Consider the following 21,194-nt stretch of genomic DNA (forward strand, 5'->3'; position numbering starts at 1 on the left):
TCTCAAAACATCTCTGCTTTTAAAATTGTATTTTTTATTTTAATACATTTTGGTATAGCTGTTTATTCTCCGTGCCGCTCCACTCGAATATAAGCTTTATAAATATCTCTCTAGTTCAGAAAATGCTTCCAGCAGTGACTACAGGCCAGTCCGCAGAGCGCACGCCCATGCAGGGGTTACCATTCATCTCATGGTCAGTGCAAGGGGCACTTCTGCACCTGTCAACTGCAAACACTGGTTCTTCTTACTCTCAGATTTCTCCTTCCTTACTTTTCCTTATTTTTGTTGTGAAAGCACTTCAATAACAATGTTTTTAAAGTTGGAGAAAACATATTAAATGTTAAGAGGGCATATAGTTTTTAGTGTTACACTATTGAAAGGGAAAAATTCTATTAGAAACACCCACTGCCAACATTGTCTTTCTTCTTGTCAACATAATTGAAGCTACATCAATATATGTTTGTAAAGTACTAGTTTTCTATGCTGTATAAGTTACCCAAAGAAGATAATATGGCTCTTGGTAAATACGGAAGATATTTATCTTATATTTTCATTTAGTTAAATGAAAGAGAATATTTAAGTACAGTTACAAGTCAATGTTTTTAAACTGTAGCCTTATAAATGTGCCCTTTTGAAATATATTGTAAGTAAAACTGATCCTAACGTGTCATTTAGAGACTTACAAAGATCCAGGCTTACAGATATGGATGACAAACCTCACTAGGTGTAATTTAAATGAATTTTTTCCAGCTTCCGTTATAAGCGTATCAAAAATTTGCATGTGTAATTTTATGTTATTCTTCAGATAATTCTATCTGGTAGCTAAAATGTAAAACGTATTACAGAGAAGATGAAATGGGTTTAATACAGAAAGTTTAAATAGTTCAAATGATGAGAGTAGAATTTGACTCTGATCTTCCACTAGACACAACAGGTTTAACCGCTATGCTATAATACTTACCAAAGACCTGGAGGAAAGCTTGCTTTTCATCTTCTCCTGCCTTATTTGTGGCTCTGCAGACATAAGGACCACCATCACTATTGACTATGTTCCTGACAGTCAGTTCTGTATTGCTCCTTTTCAATACGTACTTTTCATTTTCTTCAATGAGCTTGCCATTCCTAAAGAAGAAAAAAGAGGTTCATCCTCACAAATCTGACTTTATAATATAGGAGATTATAATCAACTTTTTTATCTATAGGCATTGATGACTACATGGTTATCATCATTGAAAGATAGGGCTATATTCCAATCAAAAGTATATTTTTAGTATCCTCAGAACCTAATGAATACACAATAAAATTATACTTGAAATTGTTTTTGAATATAGACACAAGAATAACATTTGAGCTATGTCAAAATCTCTACAGTTACCAGGCAAAAAGTCTATCAGTTCAATTTGTACTTAATTAGCAAAAAAAAAAAAATTTGTTTGCTGTCTTTAACACCATACACAATTAAATGTTGGTGAGACAATATATACTAATTATATATATTTATTTACTCCCTTCCTGGGACACATTTAAAATAATTTACATAGAAAATTTCTTCAAAGAAGCTTCAAAGTAAATACAATGTAAATACATCATAAATGTATATTGCATGTAAGTACTGACAATAAAATAGTAAGATTGGAGAATTATATGAAAACACAATTAATTTAGAAACTATTTTGAATATGATAATTTTATTCTTCAATGAGGAAAATAGTTTTTCTGTTTCCTCTTAGTCACCAATAATTATCAATATTTTAAGATTTTTTTCTCTACTGAAATACATCTCATTCTGTTCAATTCTAGTCTATGCTGTCCTTTAAAACCATGGCTTTCAAACATTTTTACTATAATCTACAGTAAGAAATATTTTCAATATATTAAAATTTGAAATATTTCTATGATTTCCCTCAGTATTTCTGAAATCATTTTATATTGCGCATTCTCCTCACTTTCATTTTATACATCTTTTTTCCTCTTTTCTCTTCTTTGCATCCCCTCCTGTATTTTTCTTATAATAGTATTTTGGATGACTGAATTGATTTTAAAACCACTAATGAAAAGTTTTGGAATTTGTCCATTGGGGTGGAGAGATTTGCTTGTCCATACAAGTTTAAATTAAAAAACAAATCTCTATAAATATTATTAAAGCTATTTCCTAAAATAAAATCAAACATTTCTCTGATACACTACACAGTTCCTTCCAGTGAATTCTGGTTCTACTTTCCAGAAACCACTAATACATATATGAACATAATCTTTATATGTCTATGCTCAATAGAATTTGTTTTCCAGTTTCTCACAACATCTCTAAATGTAACATGAAGTACATAACATTTCTTAAGAGGAGTGGAAGACTGCAAAGTTAGGATTAATAAAATAATAACACATGGGTCAGGGTGCGGTGGCCCACGCCTGTAATCCCAGCACCTTGGGAGGCAGAGGCGGGTGGATCACTTGAGGTCAGGAGTTCGAGACCAGCCTGACCAACATGGTGAAACTCTGTCTCTACTATAAATACAAAGATTAGTCAGGTGTGGTAGCAGGCGCCTGTAATCCCAGCTACTTGGGAGGGATGCTGAGGCAGGCTGTAGTGAGCTGAGATCACACCACTGCACTCCAGCCTGGGCTATAGAGTGAGACTGTCCGAAAAAAGAAATAATAATAATAATAAATGCATATATAGTATCTTTTATATATATTTTTGATATTATTACTAATGCAATCTTTACAACAGGTATAAAAATGACATTTCAGAGTTTTCGTCTAGAATTTAATATGTAGATAGGGTTTTTATCATAATTAGTGATATATTTCTCAATATCTTCAATGAAAATTATTCATTTGTTTCCTAATAATAATAATCATCATCATAGCACGGTAGAGGTTTCAGCACTCACAATTATAAATAATGTGCATTTTCCCTCTGCTTACTCATTCAAAATCAGAGAACTACAGTATATGTATATCTCCGCTCCTCAACTCACAAATAAAAAGACAGGCTCACTCATTAATAAAAGCGGCAGGTTAATTAAGTTCCAGTGTTCTTTCTAATAAAGAGGGTTATCTCCTTACTTCATATAAAATATTGTGCTAAATGTTTGATGTATAGCAAATTAGTTGCCACCCATCATGAGGAATCCATAATCTGGCTGGCATTAATAGAGGCTAATGCAGATTCCATTAGTGGACTTACAACTTTTTTGAGAGGGAGGTGATCTGTTATAACCGGAGATATGACAAGAAAGATGGTTGTACTACTCTGGGAATTTTCATGGGAAAATAAAAATCCTTGATTTGGCCTTTGAAATAGAGGGGGAAAACTTAACATATTAAGAGAACATAAGTGTGTACAAATTACATTCACTTTAAATGCTCAATAGGAAATATGATTAAGCCACCATAAATAAGGGAATATTACTAATACCTTATTACTCCCTCCCAATAAATACCTTATTACTCCCTCCCAGTAAAGTCGGACAGAATATGCTCCTATTGCTATTCACAGTCCCTGTCTGTGAAATGTTAATGTCTAAAAATCACTCCAAGGGATTCTGATACATGCATGGAGCCCATTCTTTCAAACTCAAACCACTTCTCTAAGTGCCCCATTTTTCAGGTACAAGAATATACGGGTCAGGAACACAGAATTAATGTAAACAGTAAAGAATTGAATGACAATTTCATTTTGAACAATATTATAGTAACAGGAACTATCCGCCTGCAATTTAAACAACAAAAACACTGGCTATACATATAAAACAATAGTTTTCAAACATTAGCCAACTGATTGCATATGACAGTGGCCTATGAGCACCTCCATCGCTGACTGCCTGCAGAGGGTTTTCAGGCTGCAGCTGGGGGAGGGAGAGAACACGAACAGAGTCAGGCAGTGTATCTGGGTTGCAAGACAGAGTGTGCAGTTGGGGAAGGTCAAAGCCACTAGAAGGTGCGGGTCAGCTAATGTGAGAGAAGAGAGTTGCACAGGCAACAGAGCTATAGATACCTGCAGAGGGTTCCCAACAAATCTTTAACTGAGTATTGATCAATGAATGTGTACTAGTAAGCCTTTCTCAGATGAGGGAAAGAACCATTAGAAAATATAAAGTACGATAATCCCAGAAACTCACATAGCACTGGGAATAATCTGCAACTCAACCACCCAGAGTAAAAAGATATCCTAAAACACAGGACTTGAATCATGTCCTTAGAATAATATTGCATCAGTAATGGAACCAGATTAACCCTAGACTGAAGGTGGTTTGGATCCACCTAAAAGAGTCTAAATGGAAGTTCTCCCTGAAATAAAACTTTTTCCAAGTCACTTAACTACATCTATAAAACAAAGTAAAATAATACAAAAAACAAAGTAAAATGATACAAAAATATTCAGCACCCCAAAACACAAAATTCTGAATGTCTGGAACCCAATTAAAAATTCCTGGCTGGGCATGGTGGCTCATGCCTGTAATCCTATCACTTTGGGAGGCCAAGGTGGGCAGATCATAAGGTCAGGAGTTACAGACCAGCTTGGCCAATATGGTGAAACCCCGTTTCTACAAAAAGTACAAAATAATTAGCTGGGCATGGTGGCGGGTGCCTGTAGTACCAGCTACTTGGGAGGCTGAGGCAGGAGAATCACTTGAATCCGGGAGGTGGAGGTTGCAGTGAGCCAAGATCACACCACTGCACTCCAGCCTGGACAACAGGAAACAGCCAGGCGTGGTGGCTAACACCTGCAATCCCAGCACTTTCGGATGCCAAGGCGGGCAGATCACCTGAGGTCAGGAGTTCAAGACCAGCCTGGCCAACATAGCAAAACCCCATCTCTACGAAAAATACAAAAATTAGCCATGTGGTGGCACGTGCCGGTATTCCCAGCTACTTGAAGGCTGAGGCAGGAGAATCTCCTGAACCAGGGAGGTGAAGTTTGCAGTGGGCCAAGATCACACCACTGCACTTCAGCCTAGGCGACGGACCGAGATTCTGTCTCAAAAAAAAAAAAAAAAAAAAAAATTTCCAGGATAGTAAATAAACATGAAAATATGACCTATGACCCAGAGGAAAGAGAAAAATCACCAGGCACAGTGACTCACGCCTATATGCCCAGCACTTTGGTAGGCCGAGGCAGGAGGATTTCTTGAAGCCAGGATTTGAAGATCAACCCTGGCAACATACTGAAACCACGTCTCTAAATAGTAATAAAAAATTAACTGGGCATTGTGGCACATGTCTATAGTCCCAGCTACTGGGGATGCTGAATCAGGAAGATCACTTGAGCCCGAGAGTTGGAGGTTGCAATGAGTGCCACTGCACTCCTGCCTGGGTGGCAGAGTGAGAACCTGTCTCCAAAAAATAAAGAAGAAAAGGAGGAGAAAAATCAATCAATTACAAAATGTAGATATGATACAGAGGGTAAGTGAGTAGATGCCTATTAAAACAACTATTAGAAATATATTCCAATATTTTCAAGGAAGTAAAACATGAGAATGGTAAGAGAGGCATGGAGGACATACAAAACATCTCTTTGAAATTCTCAGAGAAGAAAAATAAAATGAAGAGAAATACTCTGATGGGATTAAAAACATTAGACATTACAGTAGAAAATATTGGTAAACTTGAAGATACGGTGACGTAACTTAGTTAACTTGAAGACACAGCAAAATGAAAAACAGAAGACTGAAACAAAGTTCTATATGGTATCATTTTTTCCATCCTTAAACAAAGTCCTTAAATAATAATTTTCACAGTACTGATCTACATGAATAAATATTTAAACACATAATACTAGAGCTTCAAAAAATATGAAGCAAAACAGACAGAACTTAATATAAAAATAGACACATTTAAAAATAAAGTTGGAGAAGAATTATTACAAAAAAATATAAAAGACTTTAACAATACTATCAAGGGAGTTGATCTATTTAATATTAGGGATTTCTCCATACAATAATAGTGAAATACACATACTATAATTTAAGACTCAATAAAGTTAAATACATTGAAACCATTAAAAAGTCTATTTCCTGATAAATATAGAATTTAGTTAAAAATCAACAGCAGTAATATTTATGAAATATACCCAAATACCTAGAAACAAATCAGCATATACTTTTAAATGAAGAGTATTAAAAATAACATGAGAATTTTAAAAAATATTTAAACCCCCCTAAAATGGAAATATGACATATCAAAATTAGCAGGGTACAATTATAGCCATATTTAGCGAGGAAAAACAGATGCTTATATTAGAAAGAATAAGTGATTAGAATCAATGGCAAAAGTCCACCTTAAGCAACCAAAAATGGAAGAGAAAATTAAAGACAAAGTAAACAGTAGGAAAATAATAATAAAAATAAAACCAGAAATTAATGAAATAGAGAATAGGAAACAAAAAATAATTGAAGCCAAAAGCAGATTCACTGAAATTAGTATGTGTGTAAACCTACATCTAGAATAATCAGGATAAAAAAGAGAGTAGAACAAATAACCAGTTATGAGGTTATCAAGATGAGAGAAGTGAGAATACTACAGAAAACATGCAAATTGAAGCATAACAAAGGGATATTATGAATGACTTAATGCTAGTAAATATCATTTAAAAGAAATGGACAAATTCCTGGAATTGCATAAATCATCTAAGCTCACTAAAGAAAATTACCTGAATAGCCCGATTTCTATGGAAAATATTATTGAATTTGTACTTAAATGTGAACTGAAGAAAAATCATGACACAGATGGTTTCACGGGAATTTTTCCAGACATTTAAGTAAGAAATAATAAACATTATATAAAAGTTATATTAGAAAACAGAAGAGGAAGAAATACTTCACTACTCATTCTATGAGACTAGTAATGCCCTGACCCCTAAAAACTCAAGAACAAGAAATTGATAGAACAATATTTCTCATAATCATGAATATAAAAAATTCTTAACAAATTATTGACACATTGATTTCAGCAATGCATAAAAAGGATAATGCAGTCATGCTTTGCCTAACCACAGGGGTATGTTCTAAGAAATACGTCCCTAGTCAATTTTGTAGCACTGTTTACATCATAGAGTGTATTTACACAAACCAAGATAGTATAGCTTATTACACACCTAAACTATATGGTATGGCCTATTTCTCCTAGGTGGCAAACTTGTACAGCATGTTACTATACTGAATATTGGAAGCAATTGTAACATAATAGTAAATATCTGTGTATCTAAATATATCAAAACATAGAAAAGGTACAGTAAAAAATATGGTATAAAAGTTTTTCTTGCTAGGTGTGGTGGCTCACACCCATAATCTCAGCACTTTGGGAGGCCGAGGCGGGCTAATCACAAGGAGCTCAAGACCAGCCTCACCAACATGGTGAAACGCTGTCTCTACTAATAATACAAAAATTAGCCGAGCATGGTGGCATGAACCTGTAGTCCCAGCTACTCAGGAGGCTGAGGCAGGAGAATCACTTGAACTTGGGAGGCAGAAGTTACAGTGAGCTGACATTGCACCACTGCACTCCAACCTGGGTGACAAAGCGAGACTGTCTCAATAAATAAATAAATAAATAAAGTTAATGCTATGTGTGTGTGTGTATATAGATATATGACATTTACTGTTGTAAATGGAGCTTCCAGGACTAGAAGTTCTTCTGGGTGACTCAGTGAGTAAGTGGTGAGTGACTGTGAAGGCCTGGGACATTACTGTATAGTACCCTAGACTTTATAAACACTGTATACTTAGGCTACACTAAACATTTTCTTTCTTCAGTAATAAAATTCACTTTAGCTTTTTTTACTTTATATACTCTTAAAATGTTTAAACTCTTGACTCTTTTTTAATAACAGCTTAAAGTACAAACACATTGTATAGCTATACAAAATATTTTCTTTATTGTTTATTTCATAAGGATATATATTTTTTCTTGTTTAAGTTTTTAATCACTAATTTTTTTTCAATAAAGGAAGATACCCACATTAGCCTCGGCCGACTCAGGGTCAGGATTATCAACATCAATGTCTTCCACCTCCACATCTCATCCCACTACAAGGTCTTTTGGGGCAGTAACAGGCATGGAGTTGTCATCTCCTAGGACAGCAATGCTTTCTTATGGAATATTACCTAAAGAAACTGCCTGAGGCTGTTTTACAGTTAACTTTTCTCTTTTATAAGTAGAAGGAGTACACTCTAAAATAATGATTAAAAGTACACTATAGTAATATATAAACCAGTAACATAAGATAAAAGTTGAGATTATTAAAAAACAAACAAGCAAAAAAGAATTGGTGTTTCTGAAAGAGGAGGAAGATAACCAGAACTCTCTCTATGAGTTTGTACACAGAGGGAAGGCCACCCTGCAGGTGCCTTGACCTTAAACACCTAGCCTCCACAATTGTGGGAAAAGAAATTCTTTTTTTTTTTTTTTCTTTTTGATGGAGTCTCACTCTGTTGCCAGGCTGGATTGCAGTGGCATAAACTCGGCTCACTGCAACCTCTGCCTCCCTGGTTCAAGTGATTCTCCTGCTTCAGCCTCCAGAGTAGCTGGGACTACAGGTGTGCACCACCACGCCCGGCTAATTTTTGTATTTTTAGTGCAGACGGGGTTTCACCATGTTGGCGGTGGGTCAAGCCTGTAATCCCAGCACTTTGGGAGGCAAAGGCGGGCGGATCACGAGGCCAAGAGATCAAGGAATTCCTGTTGTGTGAACTATCCAGTGGGTGGCTTTTTGTTTTGGCAGCTCAAGCTGACTAGTACAACTGACTTCACTTATCTCGCTTGGAAATATTATCTCTATGAAACGATCTGGACATTTCTCTCAGGGCTACTACCCTACATTTCCTGATACTTGTGGGAATTTTTTCTTTTCCACAAACATGACATGTCTACATGTACAGATGAAAGGTCAGAATTTCCCTCTAACACAAATTTTACCTTTGTTAATGTTACAACCACACATTCTCATCCTCCCAGTATATATTTTATATCCAGAGACTAGAACAATTATTTAGGTTTTCAATAAATTATTATTTCATTCTATCGGAAGGATGAAATAATACCATATGAAGATATGGAGAAGAAAAAATATAGATTTAAATTACTCATTATATTATTCTCTGAATCTGATTTATACTCGTCTATATAGTAATATTTCCAATTAAATAGGAGAAAACAATTTTGAAGAAATGGAAAACTTTAAGAAAAAAATCTCAGCAGAAAAGAAGTCTCGCTGAAAAACCAAGCCAGCTAAAACTTCCCATCTGCTGGAGAATCTTGGTATTCTGGTGAGAAGTAATTGGTAAGCTGTTATTTGAAAGGGTTGTGGTGTAGACAACTAAATATGACCAAACTAAAAGCATCCAGTCTCACAATTACTATTCTCACTTGATGGTAAGTGTTCTAATATTGTCCTAAAGATGGGACTAATGAGGAATCTGCATAACTTAACATCAACATTAATAGGTGGGGAATCTGAAATTACTATCAAACTTGGAATCTCTGTGATCAAGTTATCTCAGAAGTAAAGGAGATTTTCTTCTTAAACCTGGAATCATATTTTTCAAGGGCATATGTTCTAACACTGTAACAATCACACACCCAGTTTCCATGTATTTCTCCCTCAGAAATGATGAAGTGCCCTTAAGTATGAATTCACAGGATAAAGATACATGCTCCCTTCTTGCTCTTGAATGCAGGAAGACTTCTAGCCCCTTTACACAGAACAGTTTACATTTTATAGCATTCCTTAATAAATGACTGAAAAATTATTTCAAAACAAGTTTATTCACCTGTACTTTCCAACCAGCTACTAGTCCTACTATTGGTTTGTGGAATCGTCAATTACATTAGCTAAGATCGGCATAGGCTTGAAGTTTAGGATGTTTTTCCCACTACATACCAAAGTGGAACTATGAGTAACGCAAGCTCATTTTTGTTGTTCAATTTCCTACTCATAGTATTTTTGTGCTTTACTTTCTTTAATCTGTTACATCAATGTTGTTCAAATAAGAAAAAATAAATCTGTTTGGAAATACAAAACCATAGGAAAAAAGATTGTAGAACAATATTTGTTCATTGGAATGAATGATTCAGTGGCTTTTCTGTGATACAATTAGGTCTGATATAGACTTTTAAGGATCCACACAAGTAAACCAGCAGTCACTGGGACAGATGATGATTATCTGGGGTGAATATGTTAATATTCAAGGTGTAATCCTACGAAAAAATACCAACAGTTTGTCACAAGAAAATTATTGTCTGAAAAGAACATCTAAATGCATAATATTTGAAGAAACATCTCATGTATTGTTAAATCCTCTATTAAAATGATAAGCAGTATAAACAAAGGGTTTAAAGTTGAAGGTAATGTCAGTACATGCTCAAGCACAAAAGAATAAAAGTTAGTTTGGGATTTCAATTATTGCCCTTCAAAGAACTTTTAAAACAATAACCTCATCCTTAGTAAGGACACTTTTGCACATTTGATGTATATTTTACTAATCTTTTAAAATTATTTTTCACTATATGGTTTATGAAGTGATTCTGTAAATACTTGTACCTAATGCTTCTGTAGTAACCTGCATTACTAATGCATGTTTACAAGATGGTCCAGTTTTAAAGTTTATTGTCTCCAAGTTAGTAGTTTGAGACACAATCTAAAAGAATGGAATATTTAAAAATATTTTTGATCTTAATAAAAATCAAATAGTATTTTAAAATTCTAAAAAAAGTAAGTAAACTATCAAATTATAGATGTAGAATACAGAAGTTACTCATTTGATGAGCTGATTTTTAAAAATTACATATCAAATTCACGGAATTTTAACTCTATAAAATCAGCTTTTTTCTATAATACAATATTTTGTGTATAATACAAATATACACAATTATAATAAAATATGATATTGTATACATATGACAGTGGTGTCAATAACACTAGAATATCTATTTCAAGATACATTGTAGGCATTGTAGGGATAATAAAATGTTTGACTAAGTCACAGGTGCTCCTGGTCCCATTTTTCCAAAAGTCTGCTTTTACAGACAGAATAAGTATAATGGGTACAGCCTTTGACTCAGAATATTAGTGAGGGGTCACACTGTTGATCTCTTTAGCAGTTTAATCTAACCACTTTAAGCCCCAAAAATAGCACCAGGATTTTTTTTTTTAATGAAACTAAAATGCAATGGTTTGCTTTCTACCAAAATGATTAAGATCCCAATACTGTTCCATAAGCCTGATAATGGACACAAGCCAGAGGGAACGGGGTGCATAACCTACCTGAACCAGGAGATGGCAGGTTCTGGAGAGCCTGAGGCCCTGCAGGAAAACGTCATCTCTTCTCCTCTCTCTGCCGTGGCATTAAAAGATTTCTGAGGCATTGAGATTGCTGGCGGCACTGAAGGAGAGATGAATATAGAATCAATAGAGATGAAAACACCTTCACTAACATCATTTAGATAATTTTTGCCACACTTTAAGCTTTCAAACATCACATCTCCATTTATATTAATGAAACTGATTTGGTTTCATAGTAAAATAACTTTATCACTGATCTTCATTCTAATGTGCAATAATTATATCAATTCATTGTAAAGCTTTTTCACTATTAAATCTATTAAATTAAACAATAAAGTATACATTCTAGCAAACATATATACTTTTAGGAACTATGTCTCAGAAAAAGACACCACCACCCTAACTTACACCAATTTGGGGATCTACTTTGAGCATAAGTGGATTTCCTATTTGGGTTCTCATTGGTCTGTGTAATGCCATAAGCAATCAATCACTGCTTCAAAACAGGGCTTTCAAATTAGGTGTCAAACCATAATGTTCTTTCTGATTAACTACACTTAATTTCTTCAAGCAACTATAGAACATTTTATGAAGAGAAACTGCATAAGCCATACAGAAAATGGAAATAGATTTTCATGAACTATTCAATTTTAAAATTAAGCATCTTCAATTTCTAACTAATTACATTGGAAAAACTGTATATGCTGCATATTTGGAACATGTTGAAACTGTTACTGAAATGCACTGTTTGCAATAAACAAATCACTGGCATCCACAATAGAAGCTAAATTTCAAAGTAGAGCATAAATTGTGACTCGATGCACACTTTCATAATTTTAAGCTGAATATCATAAAACAATATTCCTAAAATTAAGTATATTAATAATTTTTACATACACTGAACAATATCAGACAGGCATTTAGAAGTGTGATTATACTCAAATATCTCTACAATTTAGGTCAGCGTTTATGCCGCATTACCTCCATTGATGGTAGAGACAAGAACTGGTATGTAACTTAGTAATTAAACACAATAGATCAAGCTTCTGCCTGTATGAATTTAGAAACAAGAAACATAATCTGACATGTTGACTCTAAAGTAACATAATAATTACTAGTATTACAAAAGATAGAACTTTCTCAGATATTAACTCTGAATTTTAAGTACATTGTCATTTGACTATCTGTACCCTGTTTTTCTTCCTTTGTAATTATGGAAAATAACATTTTAAACAAAATGCATATTTTGCATATCATTATTTATACATTTAGTTGCAAAAGCAGTATTACTCTCTTTAGTACAGTAAAGTCTTTTCATCCCTTAGAGAATTATAATGAAATGAATTCTTTCAAGGATTTGTATTCTGTATGTGTTGAGTAGTCAACACTTTCTGGAAAGTTTCTATTTTATTCTTTAGCTGGAAGGAACACAGGGATGTATAGTGAAGTAGTTCTATTAACTCCCACTAACATGGACATATTAGTCTACCTTCAAGTTGTAATTCCCCCGACTGGCTGCTTCGGCAACAGAGATACCACTAATTTGACAGACGGATTTACCTTTTATCAATAATGGCATTCAGCAACTTCCTATATTTTCTGAGTCTTCCAAGTCTTCCCCCCAACCCTCAAATATTTCTCAGAAGATAAAGATGATATTAACCATGAAATGCCTATTCATGTCCCAGCTTGTTTGGTTCAGATTAATCAGCACCCACTAATTCCTTCAAATGTATTTGAGCCAAGGAAAGCTAACTCCACTCAAGCAGAGTCAGGAAGTATATTCATTTGTAATTCCAATTGTTTTAAATATAAAGCAACAAATAAATGCACACATAGATTTTTCATCTAGCAGAGGACTGCTCATCTTAAGACTCACAACCCTTTTTCTCTTTTTACTTGTTTTTACGTTTTCTTTCTTTGGATTCAGGGGGCACACGGGCAGGTTTGTTAACTGGGTATCTTGCATGATTCTGAGGTTTGGGGTAAAGGTGATTCTGTCATCCAGGTAGTGAGCATGGTACCCAATAGGTAGTTTTTCAGACCATCCCACCTTCCTCTTTCCCCTCTCTAGTAGTCCTCAGTGTCTATTGCTCCCATCTTTATGTCCATGAGTATTCAATGTGAGAATATGAAGTATTTGATTTTCTCTTCCTGTGTTAATTTGCTTAGGATTATGGCCTACAGTTGCATTCATGTTGCAGCAAAGGACATGACTTCATGTTTTTTTTTTTTCAGTGTAGTATTCCATGGTGTATATGTACTGCATTTTATTTATCCAGTCCACTGCTGATGGGTACCTAGGTTGACTCCATGTCCTTGCTATTGTGGATAGCACTGTGATAATCATACAAGTGCATGTGTCTCTTACAATTTATTTTCCTTTTGGTATTTACCCAATAATGGGATTGCTGGCTCAAACAGCAGTTCTGCTTAAGTTCTCTGCAAAATCTCAAAATTACTTTCCACAATGGTTGAGCTATTTGCATTCCCATTAACAGTGTATAAGCATTCCCTTTTCTCTGAAGTCTTGACAGCATCTGTTATTTTTTGACTTTTATAATAATAGTCATTCTGACTGGTGTGAGATGGTATCTCATTGTGGTTTTGATTTACATTTTGCTGAGGATGAAAGTTGCACACCTATATCCATCGGAACTTTGACAAAGTTAACAAAATGTTGACTCCTTATTCAGTAAGTGGTGCTGGGATAACTGGCAAACCATATGCAAAAGAACCAACTGGATCACTACATTTCATCATACACAAAAATTAACTCAAGATGGATTAAAGGGTTAAATGTAAGGCCTCAAACTATAAAAAAAAGTATATAAAAACACATAGAACATGCACTTCTTGACACTGGCTTTGGCAAAGAATTTATGGCTAAGTCCCGAAAAGCAATTGCAACAAATCCAAAAATTGACAAGTGAGACCTAATTAAACTAAACAGCTTCTGCACAGCAAAACAAATTATCAACAGAATGAACAGACAGCCTACAGAATGGGAGAAAATGTTTGCAATCTATACCTCTGATAAAGGTCGAATATCCAGAATCTATAAGGAACTTAAGTCAACCAGAAAAAAAAAAAATCCAATTAAAAATGGGAAAATGACATGAACAGACATTTCTCAAAAGAAAACATAACAGCGACCAAGAAACATATGAAAAAATGCTCGTTATCACTAGTCATCAGAAAAATGATTTTACATGTAGGGCTGTGTGTCCATTAGAAAGTCACAGAAGTGATCTTGATTCCTGGCCAAGAGAATAGATACAGCAGATTAACACCAAAGTATTTGATAGTTCTAACATTCGCTGTTTATATTCTCAGTCTGTATGAAAAGCTAATTAGGTTATTTCTTTGGGTCTTCCCATAATTTCATTAACACACTTCTTTCCACTGCATTTTATTATATGAAGTTAGAAAAGTGAAACACCTGGGAAACCACATTTGCAAAGCTGATTTTTATTACTCATGGATAGTAAGAAATTACATGTTTTCAGTTAATTTTAAGAACCTTCCTTTGATAACAAATCAAGCACCCTCATTTTACAATTTACATCTTTGACAATTTTTCAGATACTTAACTGCTTATAATATGAGGTAAAGAATGACTAGTATTTTAATATTATATAGCCTCTCAATGTACAATAAGACATCTCAATTATGGAGAATGCATTCATCATGATTTTGATCATGAAATTTTTACTTTCATATAGTCATATCAGGCATCAATGAAATCCATCTGTTTTCTTTTTAAAAAATTTGTATGTTTTGCTCTTCCCTACTGCTGCAAATGCTGTAGTACGATCTAACAGCTCTCAATTTTCATTAATATTGCTTCTGGTTAATTGTCATAATCCTCCATTCTGAATTTATGAGGGTGATCAATTTAAAGTGCTATTTAATGAGAATACTATTCTGGAACTTAAAATGCATACAAAATTTAAAAAATGCAAAGTATAAAATGATAGGCATAAAGAACAATAATTAATTTCATAATTTCATTTGGAAAAAAAAAGTCTATCTTCCTGATTACTATAAACTAAATACGTACATACAATTCTTTTTAAATAAATGTATCTGAGTGGTCTTCAATCTTGAGTGTCAACTGATTTGGTCTATCTGTCCTGTTACAAAATCTAGTCAATAGAGCATTTCTACGCATATTTGACTAATAGCAAATTTTGGGCATTTTCTACATGGTTGTTCCTAATTTGTGAATACAGTAAAGCAGTGACATAACTGCCATAATGTATTGAGTACTGACTTCTAAAATCAAACCTATCTGAACAACACAGTAAGGGCTTTATACAATACCATCATACTGTAGAAGAGTGAGGATCAAATTGCCTCATTAAGTTGGTTTAAGAAAAATCAAAAAAAGGTTCCATTGACATTTAAAATTACATTGTTAGTGAAAGTTAATATAAGAGGAATCAGCAGTTTAATCAAATAAGTATTTCCTTCCTTAGACAGCAAGTATAAAAACAATCAAAAATTGTTAACTGAAGCTTTGTTGCATTTTCATAATTATGCTTTTCTGCATTTTCTAAGTATTTGCCAAAGGAACCTGATTATTATGTTCTTTTACATTGGCTTTTTACATAGATCATATGTACAAGATCAAAAATAAAATAAAATAAGAGGCAATTAAAATTACTGACTTTATCATTTTCCTGGTTAGTTATTATTGTTTCTTTTCTTTTTCTTTTTTTTTTTTTTTTGAGATGGAGTCTCACTCTGTCAGATAGGCTGGAGTGCAGTGGTGTGATCTCAGCTCACTGCAACCTCTGCCTCCCGGGTTCAAGTGATTTTCCTGCCTCAGCCTCCTGAGCAGCTAGGACTACAGGCCTGAGCCATCATGACTAATTTTTGTATTTTTAATAGAGATAGGGTTTCACCATATTGGCCAGGCTGGTCTCAAACTCTTGACCTCGTGATCCACCCACTTCAGCCTCCCAAAGTGCTGGGATTACAGGTGTGAGCCACTGCGCCCGGCCTTGGTTAGTTATTTTTATTAATTACAGTTAACATATTCACAGAGGATTGATTCCAGGAAATTCATCAGATAGTTGTTATACTGTATTGTTCTTTATTGTATGTTTTCATTGTTGTATTGTTAATTTTATTGCTATTTAAAAAAAAATTTTTTTTTCCATCCACATTGGTTGAAAACACAAGTGTAAGACCATGGATATGAAGAGCTGACTGTGCTTGCATTTTTTTTTCTTTTTTTTTTTTTCGTTTTGATACGGGATCTCCCTCTGTCACCCAAGCTGACATGCAGTGGTGTGATCGCAGCCTCTCACTGCAGTCCCCAACTCATGGGCTCAAGCAGTACTCCTGCCTCACGAGTGTCCCACAGAGCCTGGCCAGCACTTGCATTTATGTATGTAAACACTGATTAATATTTCAATATTTTCTTCTTTCTTTTAAAAACACACCTGTTTCTGTATTCTGCTTCTCTTATCAAGTTGACATTACATGTAAGAGACATTTTATGTCAGTATATAAATCAGTCCTCACTCTCACTCAAACTGATCAGTATTCCAAACCCTGTGGTTACACTGTTGGGCAAGCATAAGACACCTGGCCAGATATGACCAGATATATATCTATTACGACATTTGTTTATACAATCAATTCTACATTTAATTAACCATAATTGAAATTCATAGGTAAAATGGTAAATGAATGTTTAATATGCTGATTTAAGAATACGAATCAGCTCTTTTGAATTGTCCTTAATAGACATTATGCAATTTTCTATACTAACATTGGATTATTTTTATAATCAGAGAAGTATAAATGAACAAATTAAAAAACATAAAAACAAAAATTTTAATAAATATTTAATACAATTTACTAAAGCTAATCCATCACTAGACGTCTACAACATTTTACCAACAAGCTAAGGGGCTTATTAAATAAAATCTAAGTGAAAAGATACAGTTGAAAGTAGGGAAAACACTACTGTGACTTTATTTTTATCAAAAGAAGTCTTTCCACAGTACAAGATAATAATTAAATAAAAGGCCATAGTTAATATGGAAGATCTCTCAAGTCAATAAATGCGTAAATAAATAAATGCAAGCTTGAATGTTCCTTTAATTCTTGAAAGCTAATTTCACCATTAAATACAGCAATTTTTATACTCTTTCAGCGTACATTCTACAGTTAATAATATTCTACATCAAAGGCCCCCAGAATGTTTCAAGAAACCTTGAGGTCCCAAACACCTTTCAGAAGTTCTCTTGGGTCACCCCTTTTCCAACCAAGTACCTGTGTGCAGATGGATTTTCTTCTGAGAAAGTCAGCTATTGGATTGTGCTAATGGAGAAAAAGTTCAATTGTCTCCTTATCCGAAAGTCTTTCTCAGGTTCTGAAATATATTAGGAAAGACTGAATGCAGAAACAGATCTGAGAATTCACCTGTTTTATGTCAACGTATACATTAAAGAAAAGTTTTGAGACCGCCTGGAATACAAAATGGATTAGAATACAAGTTGGTAATTCAAATTTAAAAAGAAGTTAAGGCCTAGCATGGTGGCTCGCACCTGTAATCCCAGCAATCTGGGAGGCTGAGGCAGGAGAATCGCCTGAGCCCAGGAGATTGAGATGAGTCTGAGTAACATAATAAGACCCTGACGCTACAAAAAAAACAGAAAAAATTAGCCGGATAGGATGGTGTGTACCTGTAGTCCCAGCTATTTAAGAGGCTGAGATGGGAAGATAGCTTGAACCTGGGAAGTCAAGGCCATAGGGACCTGTGATTGTGCCACTGCACTCCAGCCTGGGCAACAGAGTAAGACTCTGTCTCAAAAAAATAATTAACTAATTTTAAAAATCATATAAAACTTATAAGAAAAATAATGTATAATAAAAGTCATAGTGTGTATTGAAAAGTGATCTAAAGGTGTAAGATTTCAGAACATATTTTTAGAGTTGGTAATACTTTTGCAAAATTCTGCAGAAAATATTCTGTTGGAAAGTACAAGTAAGTGTGAAGAGTTCAGGACTGATCAAGGAAAAAGCTATGATGATAGGAGGCATTAAGGCACAATGAATTTGACTTGGGTGGTACTCATACAGGTTGCTTGACATGGGAAGTTCCTGATAGCAGGGGGCTGTTTAAAGACACCATGTCCAGTCACCACTCAGAGAGTAGGAGAAGGGGAAGGGAACTCCTCGAAGAGTGAATTATCTGAGAGGGAGCTCATGTGTCCAGGTGATGTCACTCAGCAGTACAGCAGAGTCTCTCAGACTCTCTCAGAAGGTAGAAGGGCAGCTATAGGCTTGGTGTCTTGTATTGCCCTTGGAGTTTGCATATGGCTAGTAGAAGTTGGGTGCAGTTTTGCAGTTTCCAAAGCAGGCTGATTGTAAATGTTTAAAATAGGCTTATGCAGGGTAATTTTAAACAGCCGGATGTGTAAATGTTTGAATTTGGCATTCGCGGGTTTATGTGCTAATGGTCCAAGGACCAATATACAGGGGCTATATTTGTTTTATTTATATACCAAGAATAAAAATGGCCTGGCACGGTGGCTAATGCCTGTAATCCCAGCACTTTGGGAGGCTGAGGCCGGCAGATCGCCTGACGTCAGGAGTTCGAGACCAGCCTGGCCCACATGGTGAAAAAAATACAAAAATTAGCCAAACGTGGTGGTGGGCGTCTGTAATTTCAGCAACTCGGGAGGCTGAGGCAGGAGAATCACTTGAACCTGGGAGGCAGAGGTTGCAGTGAGCTGAGATTGAGCCATTGCACTCCAACCTGGGCAACAGAGCAAGACTCTGTAACAAAAAGAAATAAAATGAAATAAAGATAAAATTGGAAGATGATGGAGATGTCAGGGAGAGTTATCTTGGTTTTAAAAACTGGTCATTTTACTGTAATATCTTAATAATACAAAAAATAAATATATGAACTGGTGTTTCAATTTTGGCAAGTTATTATTGCATGTTTTTAAAATAAGTTAATGGATGCAGCACACCAACATAGCACATGTATACATATGTAGCAAACCTACACGTTGTGCACATGTACCCTAGAAGTTAAAGTATAATAATAACAAAATAAATAAAATAACAAATTTTGTAAGAATAGCGTTATTTCTACCTTTGATAAACTGCCAGAAAGAGAGAAGAATTGGAAACACTTTCATTTTCTCCCCTATAAATCTTTTAATTTTTATCCCATTAACTAAGAAAAGTATGGCTTTAAATACAAAGCTTTCAAAAGGCAGTAAGAATCCTAAATGGTAGGCTAAATGTTCAAAGTCACACTGAAGTTAATTCGAGAAATCTTGCAGTGTCCTATCTCCCCACTTAATATGACCATTATATTTGGAGAGAATGTGTATGAATTCTGTTTGAAGACTCTTAAAAGTAAATCGCAGTAGAAATATTCCTACTAAGAATATAACAGAATTTAAAATATCACCAGACAAACTGTGAGGTAACAATTTTTTTTTTTTTTCAGAATTCCATAGCCTGAATTGACGGCATCACAAAACCCAGAAGTTGTCATCAACACTGCTCAAGAAAGGTCCAAGAAAGAGAAGCCTTCCAGTTCAGACTCAGGAAGCAGGAAGTAAATCTGGCAGTGACAATGTCAACAGAGGAAAGGTGCAAACACCCAATTCTCTGAGAGATGACATGCTTCTTCAATCAGATAAACTGCAGTCCTAAGAGCAAAATCTCCCATTGCTTTTATCCTCCTCATTTATCGGAACAGTTGAACCAGAATAAGGGCATATTTGGTGCAGAGAGTGATAAATAAGATCCCAGCTTTCTAGTCAGAGGACTAAAAAGTGGTGACTTAAGGAGCAGGAAAGTACATCAGAGATCATAGAGTAGGAAGCTCTTAGAAAAGCATCCACAGCAAGTTCTTTATGAAATCTTGAGCTCTGTCCTGAGCTGTGCTTATTGAATCTGATTCTAAACAGTGCCAAGATTTTGTGAATTTAACTAAAAGGTAAATCTCCACAAAGGTCGTGGAATGGTCATTGGTACACACTGACAAATACTGAAAGGTAACGAAAATGCAGTCTGTATATAAAACCAAGAAGGATGGTCAGAATTTGTTGTCTGATCTAAACAAACTGATTGCCTACAAAAATAACAAAAAAAAGTGAACATTTTCCATAATGCTGAAATAAGATCCAGAGTCTGATTATGTAATATTGAAAGTCCTAAATATAATCTATTGTTTCACCTGTTAAGAACTAGGAAAATCATGTCATTGGAAATGCCAATGGCATGCTGACACATGTTGGGTTATCTAAAAGCTATTTTAAAGCAACTGTTTAAAACATGTTCTAAATAATTAGGTGAAATAAATGGAAATATGGAACATCTCTCCAAAGGCATACAATATATTTTTAAAACCCCAAATAAATATTAGCATTCTACTTATGTTAACAACAACAACAAAATTCATGGATGTGATGAATGGACTGACAGAGAGTTATCAAACACAAAGAATTAGAAATGGAAGTTATCCAATTTTGAAAGCAAAAGGAAAAATATTTTTTTTTTTTTTTTTTTTTTTTTGAGACGGAGTCTCACGCTGTTGCCCAGGCTGCAGTACAGTGGCGCGATCTCGGCTCACTGCAAGCTCCGCCTCCTGGGTTCACGCCATTCTCCTGCCTCAGCCTCCTGAGTAGCTAGGACTACAGGCGCCCGCCACCGCGCCCGACTAATTTTTTGTATTTTTTTTTAGTAGAGACGGGGTTTCACTGTGGTCTCGATCTCCTGACCTTGTGATCCGCCCGCCTCGGCCTCCCAAAGTGCTGGAATTACAGGCGTGAGCCACCGCGCCCGGCCACAAAAGGAAAAATATTAAAGAAAAAATGAATAGCCTTCAGGAACTTCTTAGACAATACCAAAATGTCATGAAATC

The 21,194-nt window shown here is 34.9% G+C and overlaps 1 protein-coding gene across 3 annotated transcripts in view; it reads right to left on the minus strand.

The window, feature by feature from the left end:
- The window catches only part of NCAM2 (neural cell adhesion molecule 2), a 579,719-nt gene that overhangs the window by 210,195 nt on the left and 348,330 nt on the right, over positions 1 to 21,194 (minus strand). For all 3 annotated transcript variants that reach the window (XM_001106060.5, XM_015133085.3, XM_077997926.1), the window contains exons 6-7: positions 11,267 to 11,384; positions 962 to 1,122 (exon numbers count right to left, since the gene is read on the minus strand). In XM_001106060.5, coding sequence (XP_001106060.1) covers positions 962 to 1,122; positions 11,267 to 11,384 — 279 coding nt within the window. The remainder of the gene's footprint in view (positions 1 to 961; positions 1,123 to 11,266; positions 11,385 to 21,194) is intronic.

This window comes from Macaca mulatta, chromosome 3 (genome assembly GCF_049350105.2).
Source record: "Macaca mulatta isolate MMU2019108-1 chromosome 3, T2T-MMU8v2.0, whole genome shotgun sequence".
NCBI lineage: Eukaryota > Metazoa > Chordata > Mammalia > Primates > Cercopithecidae > Macaca > Macaca mulatta.